This window comes from Pteronotus mesoamericanus, unplaced genomic scaffold (genome assembly GCF_021234165.1).
Source record: "Pteronotus mesoamericanus isolate MK-2021 breed Mesoamerican mustached bat unplaced genomic scaffold, CSHL_Meso_final contig_82, whole genome shotgun sequence".
NCBI lineage: Eukaryota > Metazoa > Chordata > Mammalia > Chiroptera > Mormoopidae > Pteronotus > Pteronotus mesoamericanus.
In genome coordinates this window covers 1,787,658-1,803,387 of record NW_026555265.1, presented here as the reverse complement: position 1 = coordinate 1,803,387, position 15,730 = coordinate 1,787,658, and the positions used below count along the sequence as shown (strand labels likewise).

The 15,730-nt window shown below is 41.6% G+C and overlaps 1 protein-coding gene across 2 annotated transcripts in view; it reads right to left on the bottom strand.

Annotated features, from left to right (window-relative positions):
• Positions 1 to 11,047: 11,047 nt before the first annotated feature.
• LOC129079861 (kininogen-2-like) overlaps positions 11,048 to 15,730 on the bottom strand; it is a 31,000-nt gene continuing 26,317 nt past the window's right edge. Inside the window, exons 8-11 of one of the 2 annotated variants that reach the window (XM_054585087.1) lie at positions 15,072 to 15,179; positions 14,869 to 14,955; positions 13,104 to 13,181; positions 11,048 to 11,289 (exon numbers count right to left, since the gene is read on the bottom strand). In XM_054585087.1, coding sequence (XP_054441062.1) covers positions 11,209 to 11,289; positions 13,104 to 13,181; positions 14,869 to 14,955; positions 15,072 to 15,179 — 354 coding nt within the window. In that variant the 3' untranslated portion in view covers positions 11,048 to 11,208. Of the gene's footprint in view, positions 11,290 to 11,341; positions 13,182 to 14,868; positions 14,956 to 15,071; positions 15,180 to 15,730 lie in introns of those variants that run through there. The other variant, XM_054585086.1, reaches the window with a different exon arrangement.

Below are 15,730 nucleotides of genomic sequence, written 5' to 3'. Positions count from 1 at the left end.
CTCTAGCCAAGCCAGCCTCTCCCCACTCAATTGGATTAGTTGTAGAAGGGAAAGTGCTCCCCAGAGTAGAGGAGATGGGGGAGGAGCATAAGGAGAGATGGGTTGAGGGAAGCCCGCTCACCCTGCCCTTCCTTCTCGTTCCTGGTTTGGTGGACATTAGGGGGGTCTTTTATTCACCAGCCTAAGTGACCTTTCTGATAAAGTTAGACTATTCAGGAAGAGGAGTCCAAGGTTAAAGATGAGGGCTAGCCCTTAGTAGATGTTTGTCCTCAAGTCTTACCCTCTTCCCCGTGCACAACGTGTTTGATTTCTTTGTTGTTGCTGATGGGGTCTCTAGCTTTGCTTCCTGAGAGCCCCTGGAAAAGTGGGGCTCAGTGGGGGCTGAATGATGGCCTTGTAGCAGAGTGGCAGATACATGAACTTGGCAGTAGGTCCAACCTGGACTCTAGTACAGCTCTGCTACTTAATTGCTATGTGATCCTGAGTCCGTCAGGGTCACATAGCTTTTCTGAGCCTCAGTTTCCGCATTTTGGAAATATGAAAAATTGTAATATCTTAAGGAAGGGTTTTCTTGAGGAGTAAAGGAGATAATGTATGTGCAGGGCCTGGCCATTACTTCTTAAAAATTTTGTCTAATATTAGTGTGGGATGGTTAAAGATTTCTGAGTTACTGAAGCAGACTCAGGTATGTGGCGATGGCAGAAGGGAGATTTTAGTGTGTGTTCAGGGGCAACGGGGGATGTAGGAAATAAAAGTAAGGGTGAAAGAGACTTGGGTATGCTCTTAGCCCGGGAAGAAAGAGACCCGCAGGGATGAAGACGCTGAGAGTGAGAGAGTGAGGAGATGACTGATGTGCTCGGTCCAGGAGGAGCCGGGAAGGAGCACAAGGCTGGTCACGCTGGGTGTTTCAAGTGGCAGTATATGCAGGCAGCAAAAAAAAAAAAAAAAAGAAAGAAAGAAAGAAAAAGGACAGCATGTGACTTTGGAGGCTGATCCGGTTCTAATTCCAGTCCCACAATTTACCGACCATAACAAACATTAAACATTCATACCCGTTTTAGCTATCGTGTTGGAAAAATTCTACACAAAGCAGCAATCAGTGGTAACTTGTCTAATCCTCTAGCACAGTGCCAGCTCCCTAGGGTCGTGCTTGTGTCTTACCCCGTTATTCACCCACAGCAACGGTGTCTGCATATTACAAATGCATTTAATTGAAGCGAATTGAGAATGTTCAATCTCATGTTTTCCAGGTAATATTTTCAGAAACTCAAGCGATATTTGTGAAAGTACTTTGTAAGTTATAAAACACTACTCACATGCTTCTGTGAGTTATTAAGCTATGTGTTTTTTTCCACGGGGGTTCCTGGATTTCACGTGTCCTTACCCTCTACCCAAGCAGCCCGCCCTGTGTTCACGCCTGGGGAAGGAATGTCGATTCTGCAGAGCCCACGTGCAGCTGCTGCACCCAGGTTGTTTACGGCTGGCGACTCTTCTGGCTGGTTGTTGTAGCTGCTCTGTGGGTCGGTGCTGGTGTCATATTGGTTAGTAAATGTTTTGGTGTCATCATGTGGCTCCAGGAAGGGAAGTCTAGGGAGGAAAGGGAAAAAGGCTGCCACCATCGCCGTGCTTTGGAGAAGGAAGGGGAGGCCCAAATAGGTTTAATAAATCTCTTAGGATCATGCAGTCAATGAATTGTAACAGTGGGCTTTAAACCCAGGTGGGCCTTCTCTGCAGTCACATTCTTTCCTACTTATTACACTACCTGAATACACAGCCAAGTTCTGTTTTCTTTCCAGTTTTACGAAGACATGATGGACATACATCACTGTATATGTATAAGTAAACAGCATGATGCTTTGATTTATATATATTACCTTTTATATTATTAGACATGGTAACAGCAACAAAAAAAACACCATATTTACTGAATTTTCTTACCTATTTTTGTTTACAGCATCATTTTATTAAAAGATATTCCTATATTATAATTATGGGAGTCAAATCAAAGGACATTAATATGGTTATGATATATGTTGCTTTAAAAATAAATTTTATATATTATATTTATAGCATGATTCCTTTTTTGGAATGCACATATAGACATTGTAAGAAAACATTTCTGGAAAGTTGTAACCAAAATTTCAACAGTATTTTCCTCTGGCTGGTAAGATTTCAAGTTTTTATTTTCTGCTTTATGTAATTCTGTATTTCTAAATTTTCTGCACTATACATTTAAATATGTACTATAAAATCATATATAAAAAGAAAGGATAAAGAACAATGAACAGTAAATTTCAACATTTAAATAAATATTTCAATGTGAATAGCCTCAATATTAGCCCTGTATTTGCCAGTCCTGTGTTCTGACTTTCATTTATTAATACTCAACTAGAATATGTAACTACCATAGAGTTGCCTTGGAGTGGATAAGATTTCAGAACCAAGTATTAGTAGATGTTCAAAACAGACTAAATGCAGGAGAGAGGTATCTGCTCATTAATCATCAGGACAACTCTGAACAAGTCACTGCCTGTATCTTTCTCCTTCTCTGGGTCCATCTCCTCCTCCTGGTCTGGATCACCTCCTTGTAGGATTCTAGACCCTTAGAGAAAGGTGGGCGACAGCTGCCACCTTGTCCTGCCCTCCCACCCAGCTCAGTAATCCGTCCCAGTATACCTCTGATTTCTAGCCTCTACTTAGGCACCTCCAGAGACGTGGAGCTCAGTTTTGGCAAACCTCCGAAATATTGCAGGTTCGGTTCCAGGCTACAGCCATAAAGCGATACAGCGAGTGTCACAGTAAAGTGAGGGTCGCAATCTTTTTGCTGGTGAAGGGTCTTGCCTTCAATTTGTATAAAACACAATGTCTGTGAAGTGCAATAGAGCCCAGCACAATGAAACAAAGTATCCCTGTACTTGTGCCTGAAGACCTTTTCCTCCTTTGTCTGCATAGGGAACTTCTACTCATTTTTCAACATTTAAATCAGGTGTGCTGTTTCTGTGAGGCCCATGAGGCACAGGCATCTGTGGTTGTAAGTGTGGACTCTGGTCTGAGAGACCTGGGTCCCATCCTTCCTCCTCTACTCACCACACTTGCTATGTGATCTTGGCCAGCTGATCTCACTTCCCTGAGCCTCAGTTTTCTTACCTGTGAAATGGGGGTCACCGATGTGGTCATGTGTATGGGACCTTCAGATGGAGTCTGGCACACAGCAAGTAAGCAAAAAAGGGTACCTGCTACTATTTGTCACTTCAGTGGCTTAGACCCTGACCTGCACATTAAACTTGCCCACAGCACTCTTGAGACACGACTTAATAGGTCTGGGGTGTTGCTCTGAGCAAGAGATTTTTTAAAAGTTGCCCAAGTGGTACTAAGGCATAGCCAGGTTGAGAACTCTCCACCAGCAGTTCTAAAACATGGCCCTTGGACGAACAAGCAGTGCTTACATCTCCTGGGAACTTGTTAGAAACTCACATTCCAGGGCCCTTCTACAGACTCACTGAATGAGAAATTCTGGAGATGGCCCCTAAATCTAGGTTTTAACAAGCCTTCCAGGAGATTTTGATGAATGCGAAAGTTTGTGCGCCACCACACTAGGTTATTAGCTAAGTGGGGGCATGAACTGTGTTTGTCATGTTCAGTGTCCTATTCCTAAGGCTTAACATTGTGCCATATGCTCAAATCGATTCAGTTTTCTGTTAAGTCATTGTGCCTCAGTCCTGGGAAAACAATGATGTAGGAGACAGGTCCTTGCCCTCTCAGCTTCTTACTGCATTCAGACTTGACGCTCTCATCTTGCTCTCACTGCCCTGTAAGCACACCTCTACATCCTTTTGTAACATTTATATATGTTTCTATATATCAGTATCCCCCACTAAACTAACGTCCTTAGGGCAGGAATAGCCTTTACTCATTTTCGTAGCAGATATTCTGAAGCATCTGCATTGCTGGGCTTGGTTCTGTATTCCAAAACAATGGAATGTGGTTCCCTGATGTAAATTGATAGGGGGGAAAATGTCGGCGTGGCAGTCAAAGTTTGATCAGGGGAGCACCAGCACGCACACTAGGAGTCTTAGAGTATAAGGGATTTATCTTAGGAATTAGACCTTATACGGGGGGTAGGAACTAGGGAAGGAAGAACCAGGGTAAAGAAGTTAGAGGATCAAAGAAAAGTTACTAATTGGCCTTCCTCAGGCATTGGTGCCTGTCAAGTTGAAGATTTTAGGGCAATCTGGACAAAGACATCCGGCTGCCAGAAGAACTGGGAAGGGGAGTTGGTGAGGGAACCTGCAGGAGGCTGTTGCCCTGGTACACCTTGTGTGGAGGTAGGTGCAGGTGGCCAGGAGTGGGAGAGAGCTACAGGAAAAAGAAGGAAGGATGAGGAAGGAAGGACAGGCTGGAGCCCTTAAGCACCTCTGCATCCTCACTCATGCATCCTAACCTGTGACTTCAGAAAGTAGTGGCTCTGCTTCATTCCATTTTCCTGATCACATACAAATGTCCCCTGTGAACAACTCTAATCTAGAACCACATAGGGAAAGGACTTCTTGGAAACGACTCCCATCTACCCAAGTTGACGCAGTAGTAAATTACCTATATGGTAAATATTGCTTACATGAAAAGCTGGTACTTATATTTTTTCCAAGAGATACTCTTTCATCCATTTTGAATAGCCATGAGAGAATCGTGGTATTTCCATACACCCAGAATGGTATCATCTCCAAATGCCACATAGAGAAGATAGGAGACAGAAAGGCTGTCCTAACAAAGGTCTTTTTTTTTTTTTTAATTTTTTTTTTAAAATTAATTTATTTACTTTTTAAATACATTTGTCTCTGCCTTCCCCCCCCTCTTTCCCTTGCCCCCTCCCCCCTTCCCTCCCTCAGCTCTTCCCCTTTGGTTTTGTCCATGAGTCCTTGCTATATGTTCCTTGACTTTCCCCTTCCCTTCCCTTTCCCTGCCCCCCCCCCCTTCCCTCTTGTCTCTGTTGATTTCTTTTCCTTTCAGATTGCCTTGCTTCTTTGCATTGTTGGTTAGGTTCCGCTTATAGGTGAGATCATATGGTATTTGTCTTTCGCCCCCTGGCTTATTTCGCTTAGCATGATGCTCTCCAGTTCCATCCATGCTGTTGCGAAGTTTAGTACTTCTTTTTTTCTTTCTGCTGCATAGTATTCCATTGTGTATATGTACCATCCTTTTTTGATCCAATCATCTACTGATGGGCATTTAGGTTGCTTCCAACACTTGGCTATTGTAAATTGTGCTGCTATGAACATGGGGGTGCATAGGTTCTTTTGTATTGGCGTTTTGGTGTTCTCAGGGTATAGTCCCAGCAGGGGAATCGCTGGATCAAAAGGCAGTTCCATTTTCAGCTTTCTGAGGAAATTCCACACTGCTTTCCATAGTGGCTGCACCAGTCTGCATTCCCACCAACAGTGGACTAGAGTTCCCTTTTCTCCACAGCCTCGCCAGCACCTGTTGTTTGTGGATCTGTTTATGATGGCCATTCTGACCGGTGTGAGGTGGTACCTCATGGTGGTTTTGATCTGCATTTCTCTAATGGCTAGTGATGCAGAGCATCCTTTCAAATGCCTCTGGGCCCTCTGTATCTCCTCCTTAGAAAAGCATCTGCCCAGGTCCTTTGCCCATTTTTTGATTGGATCGTTTGTCTTCTTGGAGTCAAGTCGAGTGAGTTCTTTGTATATCTTGGAGATCAAACCTCTATCTGATGTATCATTAGCAAATATATTTTCCCAAATGGTTGGCTCCCTTTTCATTTTGCTGATGTTTTCTTTAGCCGTGCAGAAGCTTCTTATTTTGATGAGGTCCCACTTGTTTATTCTTTCCTTTATGTCCCTTGCTTTAGGAGACATATCAGTGAAAAAATTGCTGCGTGGGATATCTGAGAGTTTCCTGCCAATGTTCTCCTCTAGGACTTTGATGGTGTTGCGACTTATATTTAAGTCTTTTATCCATCTTGAGTTTATTTTTGTGTATGGTGTCAGCTGATGATCCAATTTCAATTTTTTGCATGTAGCCATCCAGCTCTCCCAACACCATTTGTTGAAGAGGCTGTTATTGCTCCATTGTATGCTTCTGCCCCCTTTGTCAAATATTAGATGTCCATAGAGACCTGGGCTTATTTCTGGGCTTTCTATTCTGTTCCACTGGTCTATGGGTCTGTTCTTGTGCCAGTACCAGATTGTTTTGAGTATAGTGGCTTCTAACAAAGGTCTTTTGCTAGATTCTAGTTCATCAATAAAAATAGAATTTAAGATTATTTTCAGAAAATAATTTCTTTCTTTTCTGTTCTTTTTGACATGAGAAGGAATCTGTAATTGAAGTTTTCCCACAAAGCTTAGTTTGTGAGTATCTAATGATACTTCCTGCTAATATGGCAGGTGCCACAGATATTGCAGTAAATGAAATAATTTGAGGTGGGTCACAGTAGTTTTTTTACTCTTATTTGCATAATAACTTCATGTGTTTATTTAGCTGTTGAAACATTTAAAAATATGTGTATTTTGGGATCTTGGGTCAGTCTGATTTTTATGAGTTCCTAAAAAGCTCAGACTAGCTCCCAGATTCCCTGTTTATGTTAATGGTGTTATCGTCCCTATAGTCACCTACTGAAAACATTTTGTGATCTTTGACTTATTCCTGTTCTTCATTCATTATACTCAGTAAGCAAGTTGTTTATAATCTTTGAAAGGCCATTTACCTCCATCTTGTACTCTCCATTGCTTTTTTTCATTTTTTAAAATTATATTTTATTGATCAATCTATTAGAGTTGATCCAATTTTTCCCCTTTTCTCCTCTCCACCCAGCACTCCCCACTTCCTCAGGCAATCCCCACACTATTGTTCATGTCCATGGGTCATACATGTAAATTCTTTGGCTATTCCATCTCTTGTACTGTACTTTATATCCTCATGGCTATTCTGTAACTACTTATTTGTACTTCTTAATGCCCTCATGCTTCACCCATCACCCCACACCCCACACCCATTATTTTGATCTTCTTTTTCTTAAATAAGTCTCTTTAACATTTCATGTATTAATGGTTTGGTGATGATGAACTCCTTTAGTTTTTTTCTCATCTGGGAAGCTCTTTATCTGCCCTTCAATTCTAAATGATAGCTTTGTTGGGTAGAGCAATCATGGCTGTAGGTCCCTGCTTTTCATGACTGAAGATTTCTTGTCAATTGTTTCTAGCCTGCAAAATTCCTTTTGAGAAAGCAGCTGACAGTCTTATGGGAACTCCCTTGTAAGTAACTAACTGTTTTTCTCTTGCTGCTTTTAAGATTCTCTCTTTATCTTTAACCTCTATTTATGATGTGTCTTGGAGTGGGCCTCCTTGCATCTATCTTGTTTGGGACTCTCTATACTTCCTGCACTTGCATGTCTATTTCCTTCAACAAATTAAGGAAGTTTTCTTTAATTATTTTTTCAAATAGGTTTCCAATTTCTTGTCCATTCTCTTCCTCTTCTGACATCCCTATGATGTGAATGTTGGAATACCTGAAGTTGTCCCAGAGGATGGTTACACTATCTTCATTTTCTGGATTCTTTTTCTTTCTTGTTGTTCTGATTTGTTATCTTCCGCTTCCTTATGTTCCATAGCATTGATTTGATTCTCAGCTTCATCCACTCTACTGTTCTTTCCCTGTAAACTATTCTTTATTTCAATTAATGTATCCTTTGTTTCAGACTGGGTCTTTTTTATGCTGTTGAGGTCCTCACTAAATTCCCTGAGAATCCTCATAAACAGTGTTTTGACCTCTGCGTCTGACAGATCGCTTATCTCCATTTTGTCTAGTTCTTTTTCTGGAATTTTGATCTGTTCTTTCATTTAGGCCGTATTTTTTTTTGTCTCCTCATTTTGGCTGCTTTCCTGTGTTTGTTTCTATGTATCATGTAGACCTGCTATGGTTCTCTGTCTTGGGAGTGTGGCCTAATGTAGTAGGTATCCTGCAGGGTTCAGAGGCACAGGCTCCCCTATCTCCCAAGCTGGATACTCAAGGTGCGCACTTTGTGTGGGCTGAGTACACCCTCCTCTTTCAGTTGAGCTTTGATGGCTATTGGCAGGCCAATAGGAGGGATTTGCCCAAGCCATTCAGCTACAAGGATTGGATGTAACCACTGACCACCAGTCTCTACCCTCCATGGAGGATCTGCCATGTGGGGGCAGGGTGGTGGTGTTCCGACGTGGTCTGTGGATGTGTACTGGGTGTGCTGGCCCTGGGGTTTCCTGGGTGGTACAGGCCAAGGTCAGCCCCCATCTGTGTTGTGCATAGGGCCATCCTGCATGAGCTATAAAACAGTCTGAGATGGCTGCTACCTGTGCTGGACATGAAGATTCCCAGGGGAAGACAAGCTATGAATCTAGGCCAACTGCTTCTAGTACTGCGCCTAGGGCCACTTAACGAGGGGTATGGAGGCTGGGGCTTACAGAGCCTGTTGTTGCTTATTTGACAGGATTGCAAAGTGAGTCAAGACCTGCCATTCATATGAAAAAGTCAGGATTAACAGATTGAGTGGATGCAAAATTTAGGTGGGACAGAGTCTCAGGGAATCTCCAAGGCAGGACAAACAGTGTTAGCCAGGTTGATGAAGTTTCAGATATGACACCTGCCTGCTAGCTCTGTCGCACTGTGTGTGGAGGGCTCAGAAAAGGGACAATGGCCTCTGCCTGCTTTTCTGACTGGGAGAAAGCTGTGCCCCAGCTCCTGCCTTGATACCAGACAATTCAGTTCCTCCCTGTATGCCACTGGTGCCTTTCAAACTGCTACCCTGGTGCTGTAGTGCAGAGGGAGTGAGTCCGAGTAAGTTTGTGTGTGGGTTCTTTAAGAGGAACTGCTTGGGACTCCAGAAGTTTCTTCCACCAATTCAATCCCCACTGGTTTTTGCAGCCATGTTATGGGACTTACCTTACTGGCACTGGAACCCTGGGCTGAGGTGCCCAATGTGAGGCTGGGACTCCTCACTCCTGAGATATTCCTTCTGAATTTTTATCCCCTCCATGTCAATGTGGGACCAGCTGGTCCACATCTGCACCCCTCCTACCAGTATGGATTGATGTGGTCTCTTTAATTCCACGGTTGTCAGATTTCCATACAAGTAGATTTCTGATCTTTCTGGATGATGGTTGTTCTATGTTTTAGCTGTAATTTTGATGTGGTTGGGTGAAGAGGCGAGCCATGTTTACCCATGTCACCATCTTGACTGGAAGTCCATACTCTCCATTCGTATTGCAACAATCTTAGTGCTTATAAAACTTAGTTATCTGTCTGTCTGTGCATACATCTGTCAATCAATCCATCTATCCCTTGTGACTTTCATAACCCTCCTATTTTAAAAAATATTTGAAAGAGAATAACATGGAACACTGCAAAAGTGGATAACTAAGATTAAAATGAAACAGAGTAGGCATAAATCAATTGTCCTCACCTGGAGACGCATTAGAATCAATGGAGAACTTTTGAAAAATACTGATATTCAAAACAACTCACAGATATTTGGATTCACATGGTCTGGAGCGTCCTAGGTGATTCTAATGTGCAACCAAAGTTGAGAACCATGGAACTGAAAATGAGATATTAGAGGTCACTTGATATGATCTGATTATAACCTTTGAAACCCGTGTGTGGCTGTAAAGGCAAAAAGGGATACAGGTATGCTGTGTTAAGCGCATCTCATTGTCTGATAAAATTTTTTTCCCCACAGTTAAATTTTAAATGCAATATATTCAGGTTCTAGTGATGCAGCAATAGATGCCCTTTACTGAATGCTTGCCATATGCTAAGCATTATGCCAGTTAAATGAATTATCTCTTTTAAGTCTCACAACACACCTATGATGTGAGCACATAATTAATCTAATATCACAGGAATCATGGATCTTGATAAACTAAACAAGTTTCTAGCTTTTGAACTCAGGCTATCTAGCTGTAGAACCCTGGTTCTTAACAACTTTAGTGCACTGCCTCATGAATACTGGGCAACACCTCTAGTTAAAGTGTTGCTAAACCCAGAACATGGTGGTCAACATGTAAAATAAAGGCTGAAGATAAATAATTTAACAAGAGCATTTTTCCAAGGTGTTTAGACAATATTTTGCTTTCTAATCATCTAACTTATACGTTAAAACACTGAAACTTTGGGTAGAGTGGGTTGTTATCGTATCTACTAGATTCCCTCAAGTCTTCCCCTGGGAGACTTAGGGAGGCCTGGCCTCTTCCCCAGAGCACCGGCAGGGGCTTGGGGGAAAGTGGGGTGAAGCATAAGGTAAAAAGCTAGGAAGGGCTCCCTGTCTGAGGTGCTAGGCCTAGACAATGTGAGGAATGTGGCTTGCACTAACAAGAGGACCTTCTGCACTTAAGGGAAGCTCAAATGGATGAAGCTGTGTGGTTTCAGAGGCAAGGTCAGAAACAGATTCAGAAATGTGTGTTTTTGTAATGACAGCATTGATAATAACCTCTCATGATACCATGACATAATGAAGTTTCAGAGGTCTGAGTTGGATGCCAGCCCTCTCACGTACTAACTGCGTGATGCTGAGCAGGGCACTGTGAGCTGCGGTTTCCTCACTGTAGAGGAAAGGTGATCGCGGGGACCTAAAGTGGTTGGGAGGACTACATCACACACCGAACGGAAATTGTCTGTCATGGGAAAGAGCTATAGCAGGCACTCAGTAAGTGAATTCTATTACTGAAAATTGAAAACCCCTATCACTTTTTATTGTATTTTATTTCTATTTCTCCTTTATTCAGACCAGAAAGATAATTTTAAATTTTCTTTACACTTTCTTGAGGTTAGCTATATTTGCTAATGAAAAGTTAGTAGATATCATATTAACAAATAATTTCTGATTTATTTGGTAATTATCTAGATCATAAAAAATAGTAAAACAAGACAAATTACTTTCAACTTTGGGCTGGGAATCAGGAGAAGGAGGAAGGGCAGGCGAGAGATTCCTTAGATTGCTGGTGGACTTTGCTTCAGGACAGGTGTGGCTGAAAGCAGACTACTGTGAATTAACCAGGAGTCAGAACATCAAGATCAAACTTTATTTCACCCAGAAACAGAGTGATAAAATGGCATTCTTCTCAGTTGCATTCTCTCCCACATTCTTGTCCTTCCACACAGGGCTGCTGACAGGTTGGCTGTTGGGGCTATTGTGCCAGGCATGGAGATTCTGCCCACTGGTTAAGAGACTTCACTCTGAGACGTTGGCTCTGCCCCTGCCTCCAGAGGTCGGCGCTTGTATTCACAATAACTTAGATCCTTCTGTAAGTATAGTAAAGTCCCATTAATCTGATGTTATCATTCATTAAGAGAAGAGTGAAGCACCAGTTGGCAAAATGAAACTTTTTCCTAGCATCGTTGGTTCTTTATTGGAAAGTTCAGCTAATATTTGAAATGAAATAAACACTCAGAGACTCACATCATCCCATAAATGGAAGAAACAGTGAAACATGCATCCAGAGGCAACTGTGTTGACTAAAGCCCTACGTTGTTTCCCCAGGCAAAACGCAGCAAGGATTATAAAGTATGTGCCTCCCTCACATTAAAGCAATGAAAGACAATCATGTGCTTTTTTGCAAAAACCAGCACTTTCCAATGTTGTAGAAAAGATGATGTGATGGAAAAGTGTGGGTAGAGAGGCAATTCCTCCTGAAATTTCTGAACAAATGTTGTACCACATCTCATGGTATTCCCTTGTCAATTATATAAAAAAAAAGATTTCCTTCGCGAGCCTGCCTCTACACTACTTCCTCTGCTTTCCATTCTTACGGTTCATCTCACAGCTGCTGAAAACTAAGGATTACTCCTTCTGGCCTCAGCAACAAGTAAACAAACAGAAAATTCCTCTTTGAAAGCCTTGTCGCAAAGAGTAGTTAATGAGGACACAGAAATTATTGATTTAGGAGAAACACTCTCACTCAGAAAGAGAATTATGAGAATAACTGTCAAGTGGGAGTGACTATTTGCTATAACTAGCCCCTTTGGGAAACAGGAAGTCAATTAGTTTACTTCCCCGTGTCCTCCCTGTGACCAATGTTTTCTTGTTTGTTCCTCCTTGACTTCTAGTGGTTTTTATTACTATTTTCCCCTACTCAGAAGTTCAGCATTCTGCCTCTTGACTTTCCTTTACTTCACTGGTGTTCGGGGATCAGCTGCCACAGTGTTTTCAAAATGGCAAGATTCTTTGTATGAAGATCGATATCATTCTATGGTACACGTTATTAGAAAGGCAAATTGCGGTAGGACACAAGGTACATTCGTTTGCCCATTGTCTGTGCTAGTTAAGAAAACTTGTGAGGAGGACTCAGAAAGGGTCTAGAATCCCGCACGCGGTTTTATGCTGTCCATCGGAACTGATGGTGTCCCCACTGGGAGTCTCACCACTTCTCTCTAGGCTGTTCTGAAGCTCCATGGTTTTTGGTGCGTTATAATGGGATATTTGGACAATGGGGAGAGGGGGCGATACAGTGTTAAAGAAACCCCCATGGCTGCGTACATTAATAAAAAGCATCAGAGAGATCGAAATCATGAAAGTCTTTCCTTTCCACAGTTGGATTCATTCCATTAAGTGGCTTCCAGGGGCGTCCAGGACATTTGGGGGAGTTTGTTTCTGGAAAATCAGGTATCAGTTTAAACGAAAGGATATTTGGCTCTATCTGGACTTCAGGGATCCAGGCATCATCATTCTGTGTGGGAGTTGGTGGTATACTAGTCATCAGAGCTGCAATGAGATCTAAGTCCTGAAAGTCAGAAAAGGTAACTGCTACACCTGGCTGGGCTAGGGAAGGGAGGCGCGTTGGCCTTCCTGTCTTTTCGTGTATCTGTGCAGATGTAGTACTATCTTCAGAAGAACTTGCCCAATGCATTGTTCTCCGATCATTGTGCCTCCCATGCTTTTTTTCTTTATGTTTACGTTTTCCATGGCCGCGACCATGCTCATATTTATGTCCATGGGCTAGGCCATGTTTTGTTTGCTTTCCATGGCCCCAGCCATGTTCCCGAGTAGGTCCTTGTTTTTTTTCTGAATCCTGCTCTTCATCTTGTATAGGTGCCATGGAAGTGTGGGGTGGACTTACAGTTGCTACAGCCTTTGTTTTCTCCACTTGTACTGCTCGGAAAGGTGAGAAACCTGGAGGTCTTCTCAGCATTAAGACCTGAACAGGAAATATTAAGACAAATGCATTATTGTCAAAATCACACTATCCATGAAGTAAGGAGGAACTCAAACCTGGCATTGCTATCTTGGTTAACAATGGAGCAAGTCTTTGCCAGGTTTTAAATACTATATTAATATTGTAGAAAGGATCAGAATGTATTTTAATTCATTTTATAATTTATGGATATTGATTATTGTTCTGAATAACATTCCACTGAGCTGGAGAGTTGTTTTCTTCACCTGGAATAAATGGAAGCTAGAACTACAGAATCTCTAGGATTCCTTCCTGGAGATAATCATAGGCCTAGAGATAAGCCTATGATTATGTAAAGCCATGGCACATTATTTGTTAATTACTACTATTTCTATTAGCACAATTGCTGTTTTTATTTTACAAGACTCTAGATGGCTTTAAGATGTGAAAACATATGAAGCAGATAATCCACAATAACTTGGTAGGCGAATCACATTAGGTCATGTTCACAAACTTAAAACACAACCTTTATGTAAAGTTTGTGTTAGACTACCTACATACCTACACTTGGCAAAACCTAAATCAGGACCGGCAACCCTTTGGTTTGCAGGCCAGCGCTAGTCCACTGAGTCACACCTGCCATGGCACTGCTTTTATTTTAAAAGGCTCTAAATGGCTTTAAGAACTGCATATACATGAAGTAGATATCCACAGTCACTTTGTCGGGCTGAAACACATTAGAACATGTTCACAAACTTGAAACGCAGCCTTTGTATAATGTTTGCGTTAGACTACATACATGCCTACACTTAGCAAAAACCTAAATCAGAAAAAAGGGAGAAGAGGCAACTTCCACGGAAGATATGGGTTATTTCTTCCTGCACTTTCACTGGTAGCAAGAACATGGTGGCTGGAGGCAGTGTTCCGTGGTGCAAAGAGCATGGTCTTTAGAGTCAAACAAGCCAGACCCTAGTTATCAGCATCATGTGAACGTGAAGGGCTCTGATTTGATCTAGACTTGCATCTCAGTGCCACTAGCTTCACTTTTCCCATCCCTAAAAAAGGAATACCAACAATCTCATAGAGCTGGGAGGAGAAAAATAAGTGTGAAATCCTCAGCACAGTGCCTGGGACACAGGAAGCACTTGTTGATGATATCAGTCTCTCTGGGATCTCAGCATCTTTGTAATTTTTGGCGTCTCGCTCTTGACAATAGGAAAAGTATTACTTACCTGCAAGGGTCTCTTAAGAGTTAGGAAAGATGATACAAACTAATGCTTCTCAGACTTGAACGTGGGTATGCATCCCCTGGGGATCATGTTAAAATGCAGGTGCGGATCCAGCAATGTGGAGTGGAGTCTGGGATCTGCACTTCTCCCAAGCTCCTTGCATGTAAGCAGATGCCAAAGGAGCATCTCAGGCACACCTTGAAGCTGCATAGCTAGTGTCAGCTGTCCTCAGCAGGGGCTGCGCTTCACTAAGAGAGAGCCTGCTGAAGCATCGAACACTGACAATGTGTGGTAAGTGACTAAGGGGACTGCTCTTTTCCCTTCTAGTCATCAAAAAGAGAGGCCAGCAAGGAAATGTGAGAGTTCTCCCCGTTTTAAAATTGTCCTCCAATATATTTAAATAATGGTTCATTTTTAACCCCAAAATAGAGCTTTTCAGAATGATCAAAATTTAACCAAGGTGACTGTAATTAGAACCATACCGTTTTTTGTGGTTGACACTTGATAGTAGATTCAGTTTTGTTCAACCATGGTACCACAATAACATCAGCAGTGCATCTTAGAATTTCCTGTCCATAAAAACAAAAGTGAATGAGAGAACAGTGGTATTCATGAATCTCTTAAACAAATTTAAAACATCAAGTAGATTTCCAGGGAATAAATAGAGAGTTGCATTACTACGCACTCCAAGTAAATTGATCTCGCAGTCTTCAGTCAACTCCTTATCACTCTCCTTGGAACATTTAGTTTCCCTGGCCATGAACTCAATGGAATAAAGTGTTCCAGCCACCACCTGGAAAATAAATTAGCACAAAGTAGCTGCTTTATTAATATTATATAATAAATCATATGTTTTATACCATAAGGGGTCTTGAGGGAGAATATTAAAATTTTAATTACACACTGACCAGTTGAGAGTTATACAGAAAAAGCACAAATGTTTGACAAGTAAATTTTAGTTTGTATGCCTATGTGAAATATTTGGCTGCTGGTTGATCTTGTTTCCTTTTCTACATGGGGAAAGAAAGAGCAGGCTATAATTTTTGTTTTTATACTTTTCTGAGTTTTATTGTTCAATAGCTAAAAAATTCATTAGTCGTTCAAGAGCTCAAGTTGAAATAGAATCTATGAAGTGTAGGATGAAAAACATTTTCTTTAACTTTCCCTTATTGCCCTGCCAAATCTTGAAACAGAGAAATACTGAGTTAGTGTCACTATAGAAATTATGTGGGTTAACTGAACCCACATAATTTAGAAAATGATTTTTGTGATTACATGTGATTAGAAAAATTATTTTTATTTTTCAGTTTGATTCTCTTAATTTTCTTTATATTAAGAAACTAT